General features: G+C 23.5%; 4 protein-coding genes across 5 annotated transcripts; 2 read left to right on the top strand and 2 right to left on the bottom strand.

Moving 5' to 3' along the window:
- Positions 1-147: 147 nt before the first annotated feature.
- On the bottom strand, positions 148-1,042 carry LOC107997314 (DNA-directed RNA polymerase II subunit RPB11). Its single transcript, XM_017055820.3, has 4 exons — positions 902-1,042; positions 734-823; positions 446-620; positions 148-367 (listed from the first exon to the last, which is right to left on the bottom strand). The coding sequence occupies exons 1-4, from the start codon at positions 952-954 to the stop codon at positions 332-334; spliced, it is 354 nt and encodes a 117-aa protein (XP_016911309.1). The 5' UTR covers positions 955-1,042; the 3' UTR covers positions 148-331.
- Positions 1,043-1,528: 486 nt separating this feature from the next.
- LOC107997332 (mitogen-activated protein kinase 1) lies at positions 1,529-4,023 on the top strand. Its single transcript, XM_017055855.3, has 8 exons — positions 1,529-1,664; positions 2,406-2,532; positions 2,600-2,710; positions 2,787-3,038; positions 3,159-3,326; positions 3,411-3,599; positions 3,676-3,808; positions 3,888-4,023. Exons 1-7 carry the CDS (start codon positions 1,540-1,542, stop codon positions 3,799-3,801), a joined length of 1,098 nt encoding a protein of 365 aa, XP_016911344.1. The 5' UTR covers positions 1,529-1,539; the 3' UTR covers positions 3,802-3,808; positions 3,888-4,023.
- Positions 4,024-6,518: 2,495 nt separating this feature from the next.
- Positions 6,519-20,980, top strand: LOC108002415 (solute carrier family 23 member 1). 2 transcript variants are annotated; one of them, XM_062072418.1, is made up of 13 exons: positions 6,519-6,707; positions 16,146-16,259; positions 16,630-16,787; positions 18,185-18,390; positions 18,456-18,582; positions 18,767-18,887; positions 19,058-19,313; positions 19,492-19,620; positions 19,730-19,888; positions 19,967-20,046; positions 20,206-20,347; positions 20,481-20,613; positions 20,747-20,980. In XM_062072418.1, exons 1-13 carry the CDS (start codon positions 6,648-6,650, stop codon positions 20,823-20,825), a joined length of 1,764 nt encoding a protein of 587 aa, XP_061928402.1. In that variant the 5' UTR covers positions 6,519-6,647; the 3' UTR covers positions 20,826-20,980. The 2 variants fall into 2 exon arrangements, with proteins under 2 accessions (XP_061928402.1, XP_061928401.1); XM_062072417.1 differs by lacking the exon at positions 6,519-6,707 and adding an exon at positions 13,316-14,586.
- LOC107997331 (nuclear cap-binding protein subunit 3) lies at positions 9,541-13,264 on the bottom strand. The gene is made up of 8 exons (XM_017055854.3): positions 12,971-13,264; positions 12,555-12,721; positions 12,314-12,465; positions 11,792-12,172; positions 11,289-11,686; positions 11,066-11,215; positions 10,696-10,955; positions 9,541-10,629 (listed from the first exon to the last, which is right to left on the bottom strand). Exons 1-8 carry the CDS (start codon positions 13,091-13,093, stop codon positions 10,491-10,493), a joined length of 1,770 nt encoding a protein of 589 aa, XP_016911343.1. The 5' UTR covers positions 13,094-13,264; the 3' UTR covers positions 9,541-10,490.
- Positions 20,981-20,992: the final 12 nt, after the last annotated feature.

Below are 20,992 nucleotides of genomic sequence, written 5' to 3'. Positions count from 1 at the left end.
TAAATTAAATAATTATGACTCCATTTCTTAATAAGCGATTTTTCATCTTTAAAATTAAAGTCATTATCCATCTCATAGCTCATATGCTGTTCTATTGTCAGACTTTATATTATCAAATGGGTTATAATTTCAAAAGATTTAAGTAAATTATTTTTCAATTATTTTTATTTCTTTACTCATACATATATAAAATAATATCAATTATATTAATTATATCAATATTTATTAAAATAAATCAGGTCTCGTAGTAATCTAAACATGACATACATATTAATATTTTATTTACATTTTTTTAATATCTAAAATTAATTTTAAAAAAGAAATAAGAAATTCAATCTAATCCTTCCTTTTTTTCTTTAATAGCTTCCTAAAATGTTTTTTTAATATAATTTAATAATATTATAAATATATAAAAATTGTAATGTATTTTTCATTTATAAATTACCTTAAAACGTTCTTCAAATAGAGAAAGTTCTGCTATTAAATCTGTAATAGCATGCATAAATGCTTCATGTGGTGTATAATCTGATGTAGTTTGAATTCTAATCACAAATTTATGTTCTAATGGGTGTGGAACTTTATATCCAGCAAACAAAACTTGAGGATCCTTCAATAGCTGACTATCAAATAATAAAGATTATCATAATACCTCTTTATATGTATATATGTATGTGTGTATACATATATATATATATATATATTATTGTGCATAAATTTTGTAATATGTATATACTTGCGGATCATATTTCCAAGAGTGTGGTCTTCTTTATTAACAGTAAAAATCGCAGCATTGGGAACTTTTGTGTCTTGTTCTTTGATAATTCTATATGAAATACAGAAAATCACATATATATCATTTTGATTAAATGTTTAATATAAATAATCGATTTATAATACGTACTTTTTTTCTCCTTCATACAAAAGAAATGATTCAAAAGTTGGTGGTGCATTCATATTATATCTTTAATATATTTAACGTTAAATTGAAAGTTTATTAAGAATTCTTATAATCTTATAATTGTTATAATTCTTAATCGGAAAATGTGATTATTAATACAAATATAATAATAAAGTAATGATAACTCGTATACTAAACTAAGTCTTAATTTATTTTACTTTAGATGAGAAACTCGAAATTCAATAGAAGTACAATATCTTTGTCTCAATATTATAACATTTTATATCAATATTTAATTTGATAACATTCAGCAATAAAAATTAAAAAGAAAACTTAACAATATAACAATTTTTATAAAAAAAGATATAAAAAAATAAATAATTTCTAAATCTTCTATTTTTAATATTTTAAAATAATAATTTTTAATATTTTGATATATTTGTAATCAAAAAAAAATTTGATTTATAATGATAAGATTAAAGAAAAAAGTGCAGGAAAATGGTTTTTAATACCTTATTAATTGATAAATAATATGTAAATTTTTCATAATATTTCTATCTAATCATGATATTGTTCATGGTCAGTCGACTAAGAAGCAAGATTTGGTCTGACTTCGCCGGAGCCGCAAAATAGTTGTCAAAATGGCGGGTGAAGGTTCTGCAAGTGTGAATCCAAATTGTGAAGTTGTTCGTGGACAAACGTTCGAAGTTGGTCCACGATACACGAATTTGTCATACATGGGTGAGGGTGCCTACGGAATGGTCGTGTAAGTGACTTCGAGTCAATTTTTTTTGTTATTTCCGAGAACATTCGACCGCGTATTGACTAGCTGACAGGCCGAAAGATAAACAATCAAAAACATGATCATTAAATGAATTATCAATTTTATAATAATATTTTCATTTCACAATGTAAAAGATTTTACTTTTGACTGGACACTACATGCAACTGTTGCGAAGTATTATTCATCGTTATGTATTGTTTTCTTTTGGCGCCAGTTTTGAATATGATTGTCACACCCCTTTCAAACCCCTATTCATACTTGTATGTTAATATTATAACTTCCTTGTTCCCATCGCTTATCTATCATTTATCGCTCTTATCATTATACTGTTAACGAGATCACGTATATATTCTATAAATACTTTTGCAAAAATGGCGAATTTTTAGGAAAAATTCTAATCTTTTTTATTAAAAATTTTTTAAATGATTTAAAATTAATTTTTTTTTCTTTTTTTTTTTGTTTTAACTTTTTATTTTTTTAATAATTGAGTAGATATTATTGGAATATGATATATTTAAACTTGAAATAAATTTTAAAAATAAAAAAAGATATTGTAGAATTATTTCTTGTATTATAATTCTAGATTAAGAAACAAATCTTATGTATATATAGTATTTTATTATTTTTTCTTAATAATATTATTATATTTATTTTTTGAATATATTTTAAAACAATTTAATAAAAAAAATTTTAAATATCTTAAATTTTGAAATTTTTTTGCAGATCTGCTTATGATAATGTAACAAAAACAAAGGTAGCTATTAAAAAAATTTCACCCTTTGAACATCAAACATATAGTCAGAGAACATTAAGGGAAATAAAAATTTTGACTAGGTTTAAGCATGAAAATGTAAGTAATTTATCAGCTTCTTAAATATAATTAGTAAAATTTATTGATTTTATACTTCCTTTTTTAGATAATAGATATAAGAGATATATTAAGGGCACCTACTATAGAACAAATGAAAGATGTATATATTGTTCAATGTCTAATGGAAACTGATCTCTATAAACTTCTTAAAACACAGGTTAGCATAGTTAATATTAATAAATGAAATTATAAAAAAAATATCAATATATTTAAAACTCATTCATTAATTTCAGGCTATTAGTAATGATCATATATGTTATTTTCTTTACCAAATATTAAGGGGATTAAAGTATATTCATTCTGCAAATGTATTACATAGAGACTTGAAACCAAGCAACTTGCTGTTAAATACCACATGTGACCTTAAAATCTGTGATTTTGGTTTAGCTAGAGTTGCTGATCCAGAGCATAATCATGCTGGTTTTCTTACTGAATATGTAGCAACAAGGTGGTATAGAGCTCCAGAAATAATGCTTAATTCCAAGGTAAATGAATAATAGAATTTGAGTTATTTTAGTTTAGAATTTTAGAATAATTTTAGAATAAATTTTAGAATATTTTAAAATAAATATAATAAATTTTATGTTTTATTATTTTTTTTACAGGGCTATACTAAGTCTATAGATATTTGGTCAGTTGGTTGCATTCTTGCAGAAATGCTTTCCAGAAGAGCAATATTTCCTGGTAAACACTATTTAGATCAACTAAATCATATATTGGGAGTCCTTGGATCACCATCCCCTGAGGATCTTGAGTGCATTATAAATGAAAAAGTATTAATCATTTTTTTATGTTTAATTTTCTTTAATATCATTATATTAATACAATATATATACAATTATAAAATATTATTTTAGGCACGAAATTATCTTCAATCATTACCATATAAACCAAAGGTTCCATGGACAAGTTTATTTCCAAATGCTGATTTGCGAGCTTTAGATTTGTTAGATAAAATGTTAACATTTAATCCTAACAAACGGATTGTTGTAGAGGATGCTTTAGCACATCCTTATTTAGAACAATATTATGATCCCGCTGATGAAGTATATTTTCTACTATTAGACATTAAATATTTAGACAAATACTTAAAAATAATTTTATAACATGCTCAATTTTTAGCCGGTTGCAGAAGAACCATTTAAGTTTGACATGGAATTAGATGATCTTCCAAAAGAAGTATTGAAACAATATATCTTTGAAGAAACTATATTATTCCAAAAGAATCATCAAGAAAACGCTATGTAGTCTACTGGTATTTATTATTTTTCATCAATATTAAATATTTAAAAAAATTATCAATATTATATTTATAATAATTAATAATGTTTCAGCTGCAGTGAATTTGCAGAATAACCAAAAAGGAAGCGAAAATATAATGTCAGAGTAACGAAAGTGTACTTTTATAGTTGTCTACGATCAAAGCAAGAAAGAAAAAAAAAAAGAAAAATAAAATAGAATAAAACGAAACTTTTACGAAGATGTTTTATTGGAGCAAGGCTTAAAGTTAAGCTACAAACATACACACAGGCGAGTTTGTGAAAATGAACGAATGGAGCGGTGAACGAGGTAAAGAAATAAACCGCAGTGTCCGTGCATATACTTGTACATTCGCATGTCTTTACCGGAGAAAAAAGAAACAAAAATACAGTGTCTTTTTTGTTACAATTGAATGCATAATATTAATTTGTACAATAACTTTTATTTATCCCGAATTATATATAGGTAATGCTAGTTGACGATTTATTGTTAATCACCGTATCATACACATTGTCTGTGATTTAATTGCCGAACGAATGACGTGGTCGGTATAACGTGCGAGATATTCTGAACCACGTAACACGGCGACCGATAAAATGAATGTGCGTAAAGAGAAAAAGAGAGAGAAGAGTGAGAATAAGAGCGAATGAAAGAGAATGCGAGAGAATCTGAAATTGTGTGCTTATTCTTAATTAATATGTGCAAATATATGAGCACACATGCACACAGTATATGTATTTTGAACAGCCATTAAATTCACAAAGTATTTGCTGATAATTTCCTTATTAATATTATTATTTTTATTATTCTTAATAATAATATTATTATTATATCATTCTTATAGTAGTTATGTACCTCGCAGAAATTCTGTTCTGCCTCTATTGGATTTAACTTGTAGATGAGCAAAAGAAAACGAAAGAAGATAGATGAAATAATGAGCGAATGTATGCACATGTGAAAAAGAGTAAATGGAAGAATGAAAAAGTAAGAGAGAGCGAGATGCTCAAAAACTGTTTAGTTCATAGTTAATTGCATTTGATGCAGCTTCCAATTCTTCTAAACTGTTTAATTACATCTTGTTTCACGATTTACAGGTATTATTACATTGATACTGCCATTCTTGTGCGATGGAGTGTATGGTGTCTGTATGGTGTTTTTGAATGTAATTATCTGTGAACTTATCTATTTTTTACATTTCCAGTCTTTTTATATGTTAGAATGTGTCGTCTTTTGTTTTTCTTTTCTTTCTTTTCTTTATTATTAATAAATATCTCGAGGAACGATTGCTTGTCATTTATATTAATTATTATCTTGTTTTTTTTTCTATGCTTTTTTTGTAATTTAAAAAAGCTAGTTGTAACTATATTCTTCTTAGAGTTAACTCACTGAATCTGAATTCATCATATGAGTTAAACCTATAATAATATGAATGCTCTTATTTCAATTCATCTTTTTCGCTCTAAATGTGGCGTATATTCGCAAACATTTATTTTATATTATAATATATATTCGTAGTTAATGCAATCTTTGGAAAGAAGTATGTCGCGACGAATGGTCAAAATAATAATCAATTTACATATACAAATGTCTCATCGAAGGTGAATAACAAGAATCTTATCCGATTGTGATAATATAAGAAGGGATTCGAATGATATTGAAGTACGAGTAAAACTCAAGCTATATATATATATATTCGTCATTCTTTTCCTTTTTCAAAAATTATATTAAAAAAAGAATTATCTCTTTTTCTATAAAACATAAGTATATCGTTTTCCAATGACAATCTGATGGTATTCGAGGTGGCGAGAACACATTTAAAATATTTAAGAAGCAAAGCAAAAAAAAAAAAACAGTATCCTTCAAAATCAAAGTTTTGACGTATAATTGAGAAAATAAGTGAAACGATAAAGTCTTGTTAATAAATGCGATAAAGAGAGAGAATGTAAGTGAGAATGAGACATGAAAAATAGAAGAATTACTGTAGCAGAAATATAATATAAACGATTCAATATAAGCACTTATTTGCCTCATTCGACTATCAGATCTCACATTTTTCGATTCATCTAATAAAATAATTCTTCATTAATGATATTTGTCTATAATATATTATATATTCACAATAATTTGCTCGAAAGAAACATCGGTATGTTTCTTTCCCCTCAGATTACAAGTTATTTGAGAGGAAATAATGAAAACGATTTGTTATTTTCAATTTCTAGTACTTTTTCACGATTTAACTATTTGTGAGAAAAAAACAAAGAGAAAAAATGTTATGTATGAGTGTTCTTTTCTATTTCTCAGCATATTTTATGCTTTACAGAGCATTGAAGGATTTATTGGATTATTGATTCGGCCTTGTAGCCGCTTATATCCGGAATCTTGTAAAAAATAACAATTCATAAGAGAAAAATTTAGTATATTTCACAATATTAAAGATATATTTGAGAAATTTAAAAATAAAATAATGTATAATTAGCTTTTATTTGAGATTCTGAATTTTTGTAAAGATATGATAATTTTTCAAATTGAAAGTAATAATGATTGATTAGAATTATTGATTAAAGATAAAAAAAAATTCTATTTTTATTCTATTTTTTTATGATTAAAGAAGAAATTTCTTTAGAGAAGAAAATTCATTTTAAGAGAAAAATATTATAGATCTAATTGTTTTCTTAAAAAGATTTTAATGCGACGTTTCTTTACGTTTCTTTATGTCCTTGTAATTATAACTATATCGTTGACGTCGTTGACGGATATTTAAACGATGATTTCATCAATGGAAATTAGCAATTAACCAATATGCGCATTGCTTTTCATTCTGAAAAAATTCCTCCATGTGTTTCTTTTTTATGAACATAAGAAATCTCGAAGAGGACACTCGCTCGTTGAAATATGTATGTGCACTGTTCTTATTAAATTCTCGATGTAAAATGTTTCGGTTCGTGCTCACGACACGCCCGATACTGGGAATTTATTTAATTTTATGATGAATTTATTATCTTATCAAATTTATCTAGAATTCATAAAATTGTCAGTATTTGCGTGTTTCGAGTTTATTTACAAGGAAGAAAGATTTTAAAAAATTTCATAACAAGCTTTCAATTTTTGTTCACATTTATACGCTGTTTTTTCCTTAATAACTGACTTGTGCAATAAATTTTAAAATAAAATATACATTTATTGACATTTTTAAAAATCGGTACGAAATTTGTAGAAAAATTTACAAAAAAAATAATACTTCTTTGAACTTTCATTAATTCATAATTTCTCATAAAAAATATAAAATATAAATTAAAACTGATTCATATATAAATATAATCTTTCCTTCCTCGTATATATTTCAATTTTATCTTTGAAGCTTAAATAAAAGTCCCTCGAGCATTATACATGAAACTGATTTTTGAACGGTCCGACGTTTATATGTCCGAATATTTCTGCGTGTATAGTTGCTATGTGTCCGAATTTCGTAACTTAATCTATGTATGTATTTAAGACATTAATTTAGAGTCTCAAAAGTAGTTGCGACTGTTGAATGATTAGTAAATCGTGAGATGTTTGTCAAATAATTTTCACGAGCTGCCTCGAGAGACCGAGGGGACATTATAACGAGTCGGCTAACTGACCATGACGATATCGGTGTTCCAAACTCGTTTACGCGTGAGAATTAACTTAAAAATGAAAAAACAAAAAAATAAAAAAAAAAAAAAGAAAAAATAAAGCAAAAAAAAAAAACTTACAAATCAGAACTTGAAAACAATGTTCACGGATTATAAAAAAAAAAGATAAAAAATTAACTTATAAATTTTTCTTATTTATCATGTAATTTATTATGTAGTTCATCTAAGAGATGAAACAAATCTTTGAATCTTTCTATTCGTTTGTAAATGTAAGAATAACGAGATTAGTATCAAATCAATCAAGTATTAAAAATGTATTAAAAAAAAGTTGCGATGCATTTAAATTCCATAAAATTTCAAAGTTCCCGTCTATTCTCTTCACGGTATATGAGATCCGATGTTTAAAATAATTAATAAACATAAGAAATGTTGTACATTTGCTGTGATCTTATATCAAGTATGGTACCTTATGCAAACGTACAAATTTCGTTGAAAATAATTAATTATTGTTAAAGATCTTCCATCAAATATAATTTGTTGTCGGATATTCTTAATGACTGCTGATATAATTATAAAAAAAAAATAAAAATAAAAAAAGAATAAGAAAAAATTAATAACATTGGAACACCATTATCGCGAAGAAAGAGACACTGAATGCAAGTGGAATGCGAGCAACGATAAATTGTAGCGTTTAATATATATTGATAGAATTATTATCAATATCATCAGGCCTAATATACTTAAACGTTGCGTGTATTTGTTGTTGTTGCCGATTCATATCTTATATATCCGAATATTAAAAAAATATTTCGTCTATGGATTTTAAATGTTATACGTCATTTATGAGAAAACAAAAAGAACAAAAAAAAGAAAGAAAATGAAAAAAGAAATGCGAAAGAAAATGAAGAAAGCGAAAATAGCGTTTATCGATTGGTTTAAAAGAGGGAAAAGAATTAATTAAAAAATACATCAACAATTTTTATGTAGAATAGAAGAAAGGAATCCTCGATATCTTGCACGATTATCTTTTAGCAAACGAGATTGATATTTCTGATTCTGAAGCAAACAAAAAAATGAATATTAATTAATGAGAACTAGTTCACAAAATAGATCTTATATTTGAAACATAAAAATGTAGATATAATATTAGATATTAAAATCACAGTTAATGGATATAGTTATTAAATGGTTTTCAATATATACACGATTTTAGATAAACACATAGTTAAAGAAATTGTTATGTGCTTTAATAGTATCAAAAATATTACATCTCGTTTGTTAATGCATTGAATTACCTCGTGCCTCCAAGCTGCATTTATAGAATCTATCATTTCAGTATCTTATGCTTGAATTAAAAATAATACTTTCTTATTCTTTAATATTTTTTTTTTAATAAATTAAAATAGATTTTTTATCATTTGAAATATTTATAATACAAAATGAAATTAAATTAACATAGAGAATCAAAGTAATAGATAGAAACTTATGAATGCAGCTAAAAGAATATTCCGATAATCCACTGTGTTCTTCGAACGATAAATCTTTTTTTTTTTATCTTTTTCGAATTCAGCCGAATATTTCTCCGAATAATTGTTATTTGTGTAAATGATAAATATATATATAAATATATATATATATATATATATACATATATATATATTATACATATATATGTACTGAAATCATAATTATCGATTATTGTATTTTAAAATGACTATTCAAAATATTATTGTGCTAATATAAATGCGGCTTTATTGGTCAATTATTCGGAATCGATGTTTAATTATTCATATCCCTATTTCTTTTAAATTCAAATAGATATTGATTTAGTTTTTTTTTCTTTGTTTTTTTTTGTTTTTACGTACATATTTTAATATACTTGTCAAAAAATTACAAATTTTACAATATTTCATTTTATAATTAAAATTAAAAAGAATTGTTTATGAAATTACATATTAATTCTTTTTTTTTTTTAATTTTTTATACATGTTTAAGAAATCACAGATGTCAAAATATTTCATTAATCATCATAAACGCAAGAAAAATATTTTAAATGCTCTACATATACGGAAATTAGTCTTATACAATTTTTATTTATAACCGAGTTGAGTATTTTTCTTTATTTTTTTATTGATTTTTTTAAACTGATATAACCATTAAATTTTAAGGGAAAGAAATTATAAAACTATATTGTTTCGATGTACAATTGATTAAATATTCGTTTGTAGAATTTTTTGTACGATAAAATATAAATTTATCTCTCTATTAATTAAATAGTATTTGAAAATATTTTTTTCGAATTATAATTACAAAACATTCAATTCTCAGTGAAAATTTCAAAAGTACAAACGAATATTTAAAAATACATTCTATTTCTCAGTATACAATGTGTTAATGAAAAATTGTTTTTTATTATCTATACTAGATAATATTTATATACAATCCAGGAAGCACTCATTACCCGTTTATTTGTATTTTATCTCATTTTAAGAAATATATATAATATATTTAGAATATATTATGTGTACAATATATATATATATATATTAATTGTTAATCATTATTAAAAGATCAATATATAATTGAATTATATAAATAAAAAAAAATTATGGAAAATTATATTGGTAAATATGTATCCAGTACATATTTTTTCAAAAAAATTCTTGCTTAAATACAAAACTTTTAATTCTTATACAGTCAAAAGTGTATCAATATTAAATATTTAGTCAATTAAAATTAAAAATATGATATTTCAAATTTAATATTCTATGATTCAAGTCTGTATATCAACAAAATTTCTTCTCATATATATCTTATTAATATAAATAAATATGTTCATGATTAAAATTTAATTTTATGCGATTTTAGAACATCTTAATTTAAAAAGTATACAATAAAAGTATACAATTAAACGAAATAGTAAATTCGGTGTAATGAGTGCATTTTCTATTTTTTATACATCAATTAGGAAGTTTGCACCATACCATTCTCTTCCACTGAAATAGAACACCACAACCACATTTCACATTTTTTATGACAATTTGTTTGACTAATCGATAATTATTCTGTTTCACTTCCTTCTGTATATTTATCATTTTTCACTTCTATCCTTAAAGGAGAACGACCTCTTGTATGATTTCCGATTCGAGATCGAAGATCACCTTTTAATGTATTTCTAAGATCTCGTATTCTTGATTGCCTTCAAAATTGATTATTTTTAAATATTATATATACAAACAAAATATTTATATCTTTAAATTCTTACCTATTTTTGATAGATTTATCAATAACTTCGCTTTTTACATTGTTAAGTCTCGCCCATACTGTAGAAGCAACACGAGGTTTATGCTGAACTACTTTTATTACACTGCCTTTAGGTCCTTGGACTTCTTTTACTGGTTTGTCACTATCTTCATCACTATAATCTTCGTCTTCGTCTTCTTCTCGTTCTTCATCAGATCCTTGCCATTCGCCTTCTTCTTTTTCCTGGCTTTCATTATCTTCTATAATTTCACCATCTTCCTCCTATGCAATATAAATATATCATTATTATTTTTAATTTATTTTTAATAATATGTAAATTTTTATTTTTAATTTAAATTGTAATTCAATATTAATTTTTTAACAATCATTACCTCTGATTCATTAAGTTTTAATGAATTTGACTTTGTTACATTTGTATTTGTTACAACTACTTGGATTGCATCACGAAATTGCGTTCCTTTTTTTGATTTGCTAAGTCTCGATCGTAAATCATTGCCTTTACTTAAACTATTTAACATGGTCTGTAAATATATTATAATGACTAAATAAATTCTATCGTTATAAAAAATTCATTCAATTAAAAATTAAATTTACTTGTTCTCGAAGTTTTGCACGACGTTTGTGTATTTTTTTTTCTTCATCATCCGCATGCATACGCATTCGTAATACTTTACTTCTTTTACACCATTCATTTTCACTATCACTACTTGAAGAACTTTGTTGTTCTTCAGTATGTGTAATTTCTTTTTGGGAATATTTTATTCCTAATCTATCTTTTACACTACGTCCTTGATCTCTAGATTCATTTCTAGTACCAAATTCATTTTCTATAGCATCATTAAGTCCCCAACTTTCCGATAACGCACCCCATGGATTTTTCACACGTTTTTTATCTTTAACATCTTCTTGCGGCTCTTCTTTGAATCTTCTTTTACTTTGTCTAATTTGTTTGTACATTCGTTTTCGAGACTCAGTTAAAATTCCTTTAATACCTATAAAGAGGATTTTATTTATTTATATAGATATTTATTATTTATTTATATATTATTTATATTTATGTAGAATATTTTAATAGAATATTTTTATAAGAATAATACCTCCAAAATTAGGATTTCCATATTTTTTATAATATTCACTCATTTTTTCTGCATTTGGTTGCTTTTTATCTGCTCTAGTAGCAAATCTAAGAAATATTGCTTTAGATTTAGGATAATCTATACCCTTTCTCCATAAACCAGGTGGTAATGGACAATTAATATCCTTAATACTTATATAATCTTCCTCTATACTCTTTGTGTTTATAGTTTCATTATCTTCGACCATTTCAATAGTATAATCATCATTAGCTACATTGTTTTCTTCATCAGGATTACTATCAAGTGTTTTTATATTTTTTTGTTTTTCTAAACCCATAATTCTTTTTGATAATCCCAACATAGCTCTAGCAGCTGATAAATTGTCTAACCATACCACATTGCCTATAATATGTTATTTATTAATAAATTTCGTTTATTTTATTTTTTAATATATTCCGAAAAATGAATATAATGTTTCGAAAATATTAATATTTATATTATTTAATACTTGTATTAAAATTTATGAAGTAAAATTATTCTTACATGAAACATCATTAATCCATTCAATTGAGGCTGGGGCATAATCTTCAAAATATTTAAAGACATCTTTGGTACTCATTTCTTCAGTTCCTCTCATATGTATTACATTCAGTCTAATATTTTTTGTATTTTCACTATCTTCTACAATGCCCATACTAAATATAAAAAAAATGTTATGCATCATGATTATCAAACTATTATTACATTATTTGTGAAATTAATATTTATAATGTAATATTTTTACCTAGAATATAAATCTTGTTCTTGATTTGATAGATTATTTTTTATTTTATCTGTTAATCCAAAACGTTTAGCTCTCTCTTCCATTTTGAGTTTTTCTTCTTTACTAAATATATCTATGCCTGTCATAAAAGTGCCACCACGATTTTCATAACGGTTATCTAACTGTACCTATTTAAATAAAATGTATTGTAATTTTTAATTTTAAAATTTAACATAAATATAATGTTTTTATAATTTAAAATTATAAAACTAATTATAAATTAATTAAAATTATAAATTATATTAAATAATAATTTTTGATTAAGGCTAAAATGAATTAAATAGCAAAGTTATATTACAAAACATAAAATCAAAATGAAAAGAAAATTCATAAAATGTGACATTAATTATACAAATTGATTATTTATACTTATTTACCTCTGATACATGTACATTGTTCGTATTAAATGTCTTTATATTCGTTTGATCAGAATCAACAATCTTGCTGTCATCAATAATTGGAAGCATTTCCACATCCATAGGCTCACTTAGTTCATCCATTTTATATATTTGTCTATATCTTTTTATAAAAATTTTTACTTTCTTTTACAAAAAATTTCAAAGGACACATGAAATATGAATTTTAAATTGTCTATTTATGATGCACAACACAAAGAAGAAATAATACGATAGGTTATGATACACAGCTTCGACTATATAAATATTGAGGTTATATATTCTATAGTTTTCAATAACATGAGCGCCACCTTTCAGGCGCGAAAATCAAATATTTTTCACATTTTATATTTTTCATAAATTTTTTTTAATACTATTTTGATTGACATTTATATAAGTAATTTGTTAAGTTATTTATTGGATAATATTATAAAAATTATTAGAAATAATTTCGTCTTAAATAAAAATGTATTCATTACAAGTTTAAAAAATAACAAGGAAGAAATTAATTTATTAATATTATTTACATCAAAAAATATATAAATTTTATTGTCCTTTATTAAAAGCATATCTAAATCTGTACAAATAATGTGTGTTCTTATTTATAGATTATATCGTTAATTTATCTTAAAGAATTGAAGATCTAGAAAGAATATTCATGTCATATCACTGTTTATAAAATATTAGTTTAGATTTAAGTTTCTATTTAGTATGTAATAGCTTCTAAAAATTGCACATCAAAATAAATATTTGAATAAGTTTCAAATGCTTATTTCAAATTGGTTTATTTAAGTAAAAATATTTAATATTTTTACTAAACTAAAATACCCAAGTTTTAAAAAAATTTTCCGAATAATTAATGAGTTTAAATTTAATATTTAATTAATTGATTGATTTATAACAATTGATAGTTACATACCATTGCTAAATTATAGATAATATTATTTTTATCAATACGAAGTTATATGAGCGAGATTTCTTGGCATGCATATAATTGACACGTGTATTTCAAAACAATTTAATTTTATAATTTACCGTATATATTACTGTAATTATAATCTACTATAATAAATTATAAATTAAAAGATAGCATCATCTTTAAGTATAACATTATTTAGATTGAATTATTAAAAAAAAAAAAGCTATGGAATTTTACAACTTATTTAAAAAATTATTTTAGAATAGTATTTTGTTTCGTTTTTCTATCAATATTTTTTTATAAATTTTTACTGTTGTCAATTAATCATGTCTCCACTTGTTAATTTCTATTGATATTTTTTTGATCGCCATCGTTGTCAAAATAAAAATAATTCAACTAATACTTGGTTTCTAAGCAGCCATTTAGCGATAAATTAAAGAGCGATCATGTCTATTGACACAGTTTGTCGTTAACGTTTAACGTGGACGCGCGATATCAAGTGAAGAAGCGTTTCCATTATTCTTTTTGCGATTCCTGAAAAAATTGTTTGGAGGTTTTCATATCTATGGATTTTTTAAAATTGAGATTAATGTAGGAAAAATTAATTTTGTAGTGTCCATAAACAATATAAACATATAACTTTAAAATGTCTGAAAATGGAATGCAGATGACCGAGGTGGTAAGTAATTGAAAAAGTAGTGTGCACAATATCAAATATTTAATAATTCTTTTGTTTTTTCTTTTTTTAATAACTTGTTTGGAATTCCTATAATAGAAAGAATTTTATCACATCGAGCAATTGAATATAATTTAACGGTTGCGCTTGAATTAGAGAAATATTCAATTAAATAATTAATTCTTCAATAACTTTATATGTTTTTGTTTAATATAAATTTTTACTTATTGTTTGATATTTAGATCTAAAATTAAATTCCATTCATCTAAAAAAATAAAAATATAAAAATTTAATATATTTATGATGTGTAAATAATATAATAATTTAAATTAATATAAATTTAGATTATAAAATCATTGCATATTTAATATCTAATAAAAATATTCTGTTAATATTATCATGTGTATGATAAAAATATTTTTAATTTACATTTTTTAAAATATATTATGATTTCCATATTCCAAATAATAAAATTATGTTATTATATGAAAAGAACCAATGCTTCTCAGATTAGTAATTATAATTTAATTCAATATATTCAAATTATGCAATGTAAAAGTTTTAAATAATAATTATTCTTAAATAAAGAAAGAAATATTTTTTATTAATATTTTATTTTATTAAATATAATTAAAAAACATAAAAAACAATGAATATCTTCTATCGAAATATAAATTTGATTGTGATCCTCAATAATCGTGCTAAAAAAGAATAATCGATTCATTAAGAATATATACTAACTACGTCATGAATCTAATAAATTGTGATTAGATTCAAGATTGAATGATTATTTCTACTTCACCACTAAAAAAATAGATTCTGTAAAAATCCATTCTTATTAATCAGATTTTACGCAATATTTTAAAGTCATAGTAAAATAATATAATTACAGAAATAATACATATTTTGAAAAAAAAAACAAAATAAGTTATTAATTAGTTTTAAATTAATTTAAAATGCTATTATTTATTAAAATTCTATTATTTAGTGGAATTTAAAATATTAGAAATTAATAAATGATAATTGTTAAAATAAATTAATAAAATTGTTAAAAATAATTTAAAAAATTTTTTTAAGATTAAATAAAAAATTTTTCTAAAAATCAATAAATGATGGTTTTCTTTAATATAATTATTTAATATATAGTATATAATATAATTGCTAAATAATATCATTAGACACATATTATTATTTTAATGAGCACAATGAAATATATGTTTGTTCGGTTTATTTTATTATGTAATTATATAATCTAGTTATATGTAATTATATAATCTTATTATTAAAATAAATTTACATATATCCTATTGTGTATAGAAGTTATATATATTCTTATTTTAGAATTAATATTAAATAAGAAACATTTCCTTCAAAAAAAAAATTATACTATCATTAAAAATCTTCCTCTCATTTAAAAGATAAAATATAAAAAATTTCTTATATAAAAATTTGAGTTTAAATTTAATTTTTTCAGAATTAATATACAATTATAAATGAATTTAGATAATTTTTTATATATGATATGTAATGTAATGTAATAATATGTATAATTATTGTTTTAGAATATAGGAAATTCAACATTAACACCGTCGAATAAAACTAACAGAAATACGAATCTCACCTATGGCATTGATGATGTGCCGCCCTGGTACCTTTGCTTATTTATGGCTTTACAGGTACTTTTCTTTACTTTTATTATGATGATCGTTTAATATTTCAGATAATATGTCGAAATAACAATAAGCATAAGAACAGTTAATTCTTCTATTTATTTTACTATTTACGAATTTATCTTGATATGATTCGTCTTCTATCTAATAATGTTGATCAATATACTACAATCGTATATCTATAATTATATTATATATCAAATGATAATGATATAATTGAGTAGACAATGATTTTACATGAAAAAATAAATCGAAAAATATAGAATTTGTTCACTCTAGATTTTAATTTATTTTTTCTATTAAAATCATTTTTATTAACATTATTTTTAAAATTAACATTAATTTTTAACATTATTTTTAATTATATGTTTTCTAGCATTATTTAACTATGATAGGTGCAATAGTCTCGATTCCTTTCATTTTGACACCAGCTCTATGTATGGCAGAGGATGATCCAGCGAGAAGTTACATCATCTCCACTATGATTTTCGTTACAGGACTTGTAACTTTTTTCCAAACTACCATAGGATGCAGGTGATTAAATTAATAAGTTTTTCTTTGTCAATCTGAAAAATGTATAATTTGTATTTAATTTTACCATTATCGCATTTTTTTAAATTACTTCAGTAAAAATTGATTCTTTTATAAACTTATAACTTCTTCTATTCAGTTCTAAAAGTAGTTAAAAGTATTTTTATACATTTTGAAAACTCATATTGAAAAAATTGTCGCGCATTATTTTAAAATATTAAGTTGATAAAACTTAATAGGCTCCACGAATTCAACTTCATACAAAGCAATTATATATATTTCGAGCAGTATGTAATAGTAATAGATAATTTGAAGCCTCACCATCAAAATTACAAATATTTCGAGCAATAGATTGTAGATTATAGATAAAAAAACTTCGAGAATTGTAACTACTACGTATTATATATTATTGTTATAAATTTGAATTAAAATGATTCATGGCATTTGCAAATGTTGTACATGAAACGAACACAGGCTAGAATCTATTTAATGAAATATTTATCGATATGATTGTTTATAATCCTAATATAAGAAAATTAATAAAAATAATATTTTTAGAGCTGTTTTAATTTATTAAATTTTAGAAAAAGAGAATAAATTTTTTTGCTAATTTTTCAAGAAAAATATATTGGTATTTATACCATTTTCTTATAATATTTTTTATAATTTAAGTCAAAATGATTTTTATTTTTTTAATTTATAACGTAGTTTATAATAGTTTTTAATTATGTTTTTAACGATTATCTTATCGGAATGCTAATAGTTGCGATATTTCATACCAAACTATTATTATTATGTAATTGTAAAGTTCATAATTTGTCCATAAATGGAGTGAAGTGTTTGAATTTTAAGAATCAAGGTTGGATACGAAAGTCTTCGTAATCGATATTTATATGTTTATGCTTCGTACTTGATAACTCGTCTATACCTAATGCTAATGCTAATTTTGTTTTATTGCCGAGAATTATCTTGTTTAAAAAGATTTACGGATCGTTAACGATATTCAACAATTTCTGAGCAGAAATAATGTTCTGTTTTTACTTCAAATTTCATGATTTAAAATGAAGACAGATTTATTTACTTAATTTGAAAAAATTTTTCGATATTATTTTATTATAATTATTTTATTATTCTAGATTTACTATTCTATTTTTACTATTTTATTATTCTAGTATTTTTATTTTAAAAAATCTAATATTTATATAATATTTAAGCAATTATTTTTTAAATTCGAATATTTTAACATACTCTTACTTTTACTCGCTAGAATACTTTAATATTTATATATTTATCATTATTTTAATATTTCTATTCTCTAATATTTCTCTAATATTTGTATATTTTAATAATTAATAAATCATAATAGTAATATTTATTATTTTTTTTATTCTTTGTTATAGATTACCTCTTGTTCAAGGAGGAACCATTTCCTTTTTAGTCCCAACTCTTGCAATCTTAAGTTTACCACAATGGAAGTGTCCGCCACCAGAGATTTTAAATGAATTGTCCTCTGCTAATCGTACAGAAATATGGCAAATCAGAATGAGGGAACTTTCAGGAGCCATTGCTGTATCCTCTTTGTTTCAAGTAATAGTTGGATTTGGAGGTATTGTTTTTTAAATTATTGTTTGAACATTAAATCTTTCTTCTTTAATATAATTTTTGAAATAGGTATCATTGGATATTTATTGAAATTTATTACACCATTGACTATTGTGCCAACTGTCTCTCTGGTTGGAATATCTCTTTTTGAGAATGCAGCTGATGCTGCATCTAAACATTGGGGTATCGCAGCTGGGTAAACGCATATTATTCTTTTTTCTTTATAAAAAAATGATATCCAATAATTTTTAATTTATTAAATTATTTGAATAATTCTGAACAAATAATTTAATTAATAAAATTTATTTATTAATTATTTATTTTAGTTCATATCACAAAAAGTTTTTACATAATTCCTCTCGTGTATTAATATTTTACAGAACAATACTGATGTTAACATTGTATTCTCAAATACTTGTTAATGTGCCATTCCCAATATTAATGTATCGTAAGGGTCAAGGAATTAGAGTCGTGTGGTTTGAATTATTTAAACTATTTCCGGTAATTATATAATGAATATGAACTTAAAAATTTGCACAAATTTTTATCTCTGATTCTTATTTTAATTATAATTTTCTTTTAAATTTTATTTATATTTATATTTTTGATATCGATGTTATTAATTTTTTCTATTTTATATCATCCTTTATCTTCATTTTCTTCTATTTTAGGTACTGTTAACTATAATAGTCATGTGGATAATTTGCACAATTTTAACCGTAACGGATATTTTACCAGTTGGTCATCCAGCCAGAGCAGATAGTAAATTAAAGATTATCAATGATTCTCCATGGTTCCGATTTCCTTATCCTGGTCAATGGGGTACACCTACTGTATCCTTATCTGGTGTACTCGGCATGTTAGCTGGTGTATTAGCATGCACAGTAGAATCTATCAGTTATTATCCAACAACATCTAGAATGTGTGGTAACAATTATAACAATTATAATAATATCAATATAATAAATAAATAATAAATAAAATAAATAATAAAAAATATCAAATTTTAAATTGATTATAAAATAAAAAAATTTGTTAATTTAAAAAATTTTTAAATATTAGAAATTTTTAAATAATGATAAAAAATAGAAAATTTTATTTTTAGGAGCTCCTCCTCCTCCAGTTCACGCTATTAATCGAGGTATTGGTATGGAAGGCCTTGGAACAATGTTAGCTGGTCTTTGGGGAAGCGGAAACGGTACAAATACGTTTGGAGAAAATGTAGGAACCATTGGTAAGTTATATAATATTCTTGGATAATAGTCTATGAGTAATATTTTTTTAATGTTCATAAGTATAAAAATATTTTGAGTCTGGAACTTATTTAAACGATATATTATCAGGTGTTACGAAAGTTGGTAGTCGCAGAGTCATTCAATGGGCGTGCGGATTAATGATCCTTCAAGGATTAATTAGTAAATTTGGTGCTGTTTTTATCATCATTCCTGAACCCATAGTTGGCGGAATATTTTGTATAATGTTTGGGATGATCTGCGCTTTCGGTATATCATAATATATTTTTCAAATAAAATTATTTTAAAAAGAAAATTAAAAAAGAAGTTAAAAATAATATGTTTTAGGTCTTTCTGCATTACAATATGTAAATTTAAATTCTGCGAGGAATTTGTACATTCTTGGATTTTCTATTTTTTTCCCACTGGTAAAATAATTAATAATAAAATATTTAGTTTAAAACATTAACTTTTAAAAAATATACAATTGATAAAGAAAGAAAATAAAAGTTAAATTAGTAGTTGAATTAGTAATTTAAATTAATTTTATATAAAAAGATAAGTAAATTATTTCTATAAATTTTCAGGTTTTATCAAAATGGATGATCAATCATCCAGGAGTAATACAAACCAGAAATGAAATATTCGATAGTGTAGTTACAGTATTACTTAGCACAACTATTTTAGTTGGAGGTGTCGTGGGATGTTTATTAGATAATATTATACCAGGTATAATTCATAGAAAAAATTTTTAATATATAAATATTAATGTATTTTTACTCATAAAACAATGTTTTATGAATAAATGTTTTTTTTTATTTATTGCTATTAATTCTAATCATAATTCTAATCTAATTGTAAGGTACACCTGAGGAACGTGGACTTATTGCTTGGTCAAATGAAATGGAATTAAATATAGCAAAAGATGAAAAAGAGGATCAAGAGTACATATCCAATACGTTTGATTTTCCATTTGGAATGGATATTTTACGAAGGTCTTTTTTCTTTTTTATAATATTTAATTAATTTTTTTTTAAATTTCTATATTTTATTAAATATATATTCTATATTTTATTAAATAAAACTTAAATATTTAATTCATTTTTTCAAGTTTCAATATTTTTTCAGATGGAAATGGACACATTACATGCCATTTTTACCGACTTACAAACCTGGAATTTATTCATGTGGCCAAAAAAAACAATAAATAATTTAATTTTATTTAATAATGAATTGCTAATTATTGTGTGAATTTTACAAAATGCGAATATTGAATGAGTCACTTTACAAATGATGAATTGTTAATAGAATGTAAAAGAAAATGATTAAAATACAAATTAAAGAATTTTTATATAAAAATAAGCAATGCAGTTG

This window comes from Apis cerana, linkage group LG3, assembly GCF_029169275.1.
Source record: "Apis cerana isolate GH-2021 linkage group LG3, AcerK_1.0, whole genome shotgun sequence".
NCBI lineage: Eukaryota > Metazoa > Arthropoda > Insecta > Hymenoptera > Apidae > Apis > Apis cerana.
The sequence above is the reverse complement of the archived record's forward strand: the minus strand, read 5'-3'. Positions and strand labels throughout refer to the sequence as shown.

Bases quoted from the DNA above. Each gene is read 5' to 3' on its own strand.
- LOC107997314 (XM_017055820.3), bottom strand. From the start codon at position 954: ATGAATGCACCACCAACTTTTGAATCATTTCTTTTGTATGAAGGAGAA. The intron at 824-901 runs GTACGTATTATA...TATTTCATATAG, and splicing joins TTGTATGAAGGAGAAAAAAA to AATTATCAAAGAACAAGACA. The intron at 368-445 runs GTAATTTATAAA...AAAACATTTTAG, and splicing joins TATTTGAAGAACGTTTTAAG to GAAGCTATTAAAGAAAAAAA.
- LOC107997332 (XM_017055855.3), top strand. From the start codon at position 1,540: ATGGCGGGTGAAGGTTCTGCAAGTGTGAATCCAAATTGTGAAGTTGTT. The intron at 2,711-2,786 runs GTTAGCATAGTT...CATTAATTTCAG, and splicing joins ATAAACTTCTTAAAACACAG to GCTATTAGTAATGATCATAT. The intron at 3,600-3,675 runs GTATATTTTCTA...CTCAATTTTTAG, and splicing joins ATTATGATCCCGCTGATGAA to CCGGTTGCAGAAGAACCATT.
- LOC108002415 (XM_062072418.1), top strand. From the start codon at position 6,648: ATGTGTTTCTTTTTTATGAACATAAGAAATCTCGAAGAGGACACTCGC. The intron at 20,047-20,205 runs GTAAAATAATTA...ATAAATTTTCAG, and splicing joins TTTCTATTTTTTTCCCACTG to GTTTTATCAAAATGGATGAT. The intron at 20,348-20,480 runs GTATAATTCATA...TCTAATTGTAAG, and splicing joins ATTAGATAATATTATACCAG to GTACACCTGAGGAACGTGGA.
- LOC107997331 (XM_017055854.3), bottom strand. From the start codon at position 13,093: ATGGATGAACTAAGTGAGCCTATGGATGTGGAAATGCTTCCAATTATT. The intron at 11,216-11,288 runs GTAAATTTAATT...ATATATTTACAG, and splicing joins GTGCAAAACTTCGAGAACAA to ACCATGTTAAATAGTTTAAG. The intron at 10,956-11,065 runs GTAATGATTGTT...TATATTGCATAG, and splicing joins TAAAACTTAATGAATCAGAG to GAGGAAGATGGTGAAATTAT.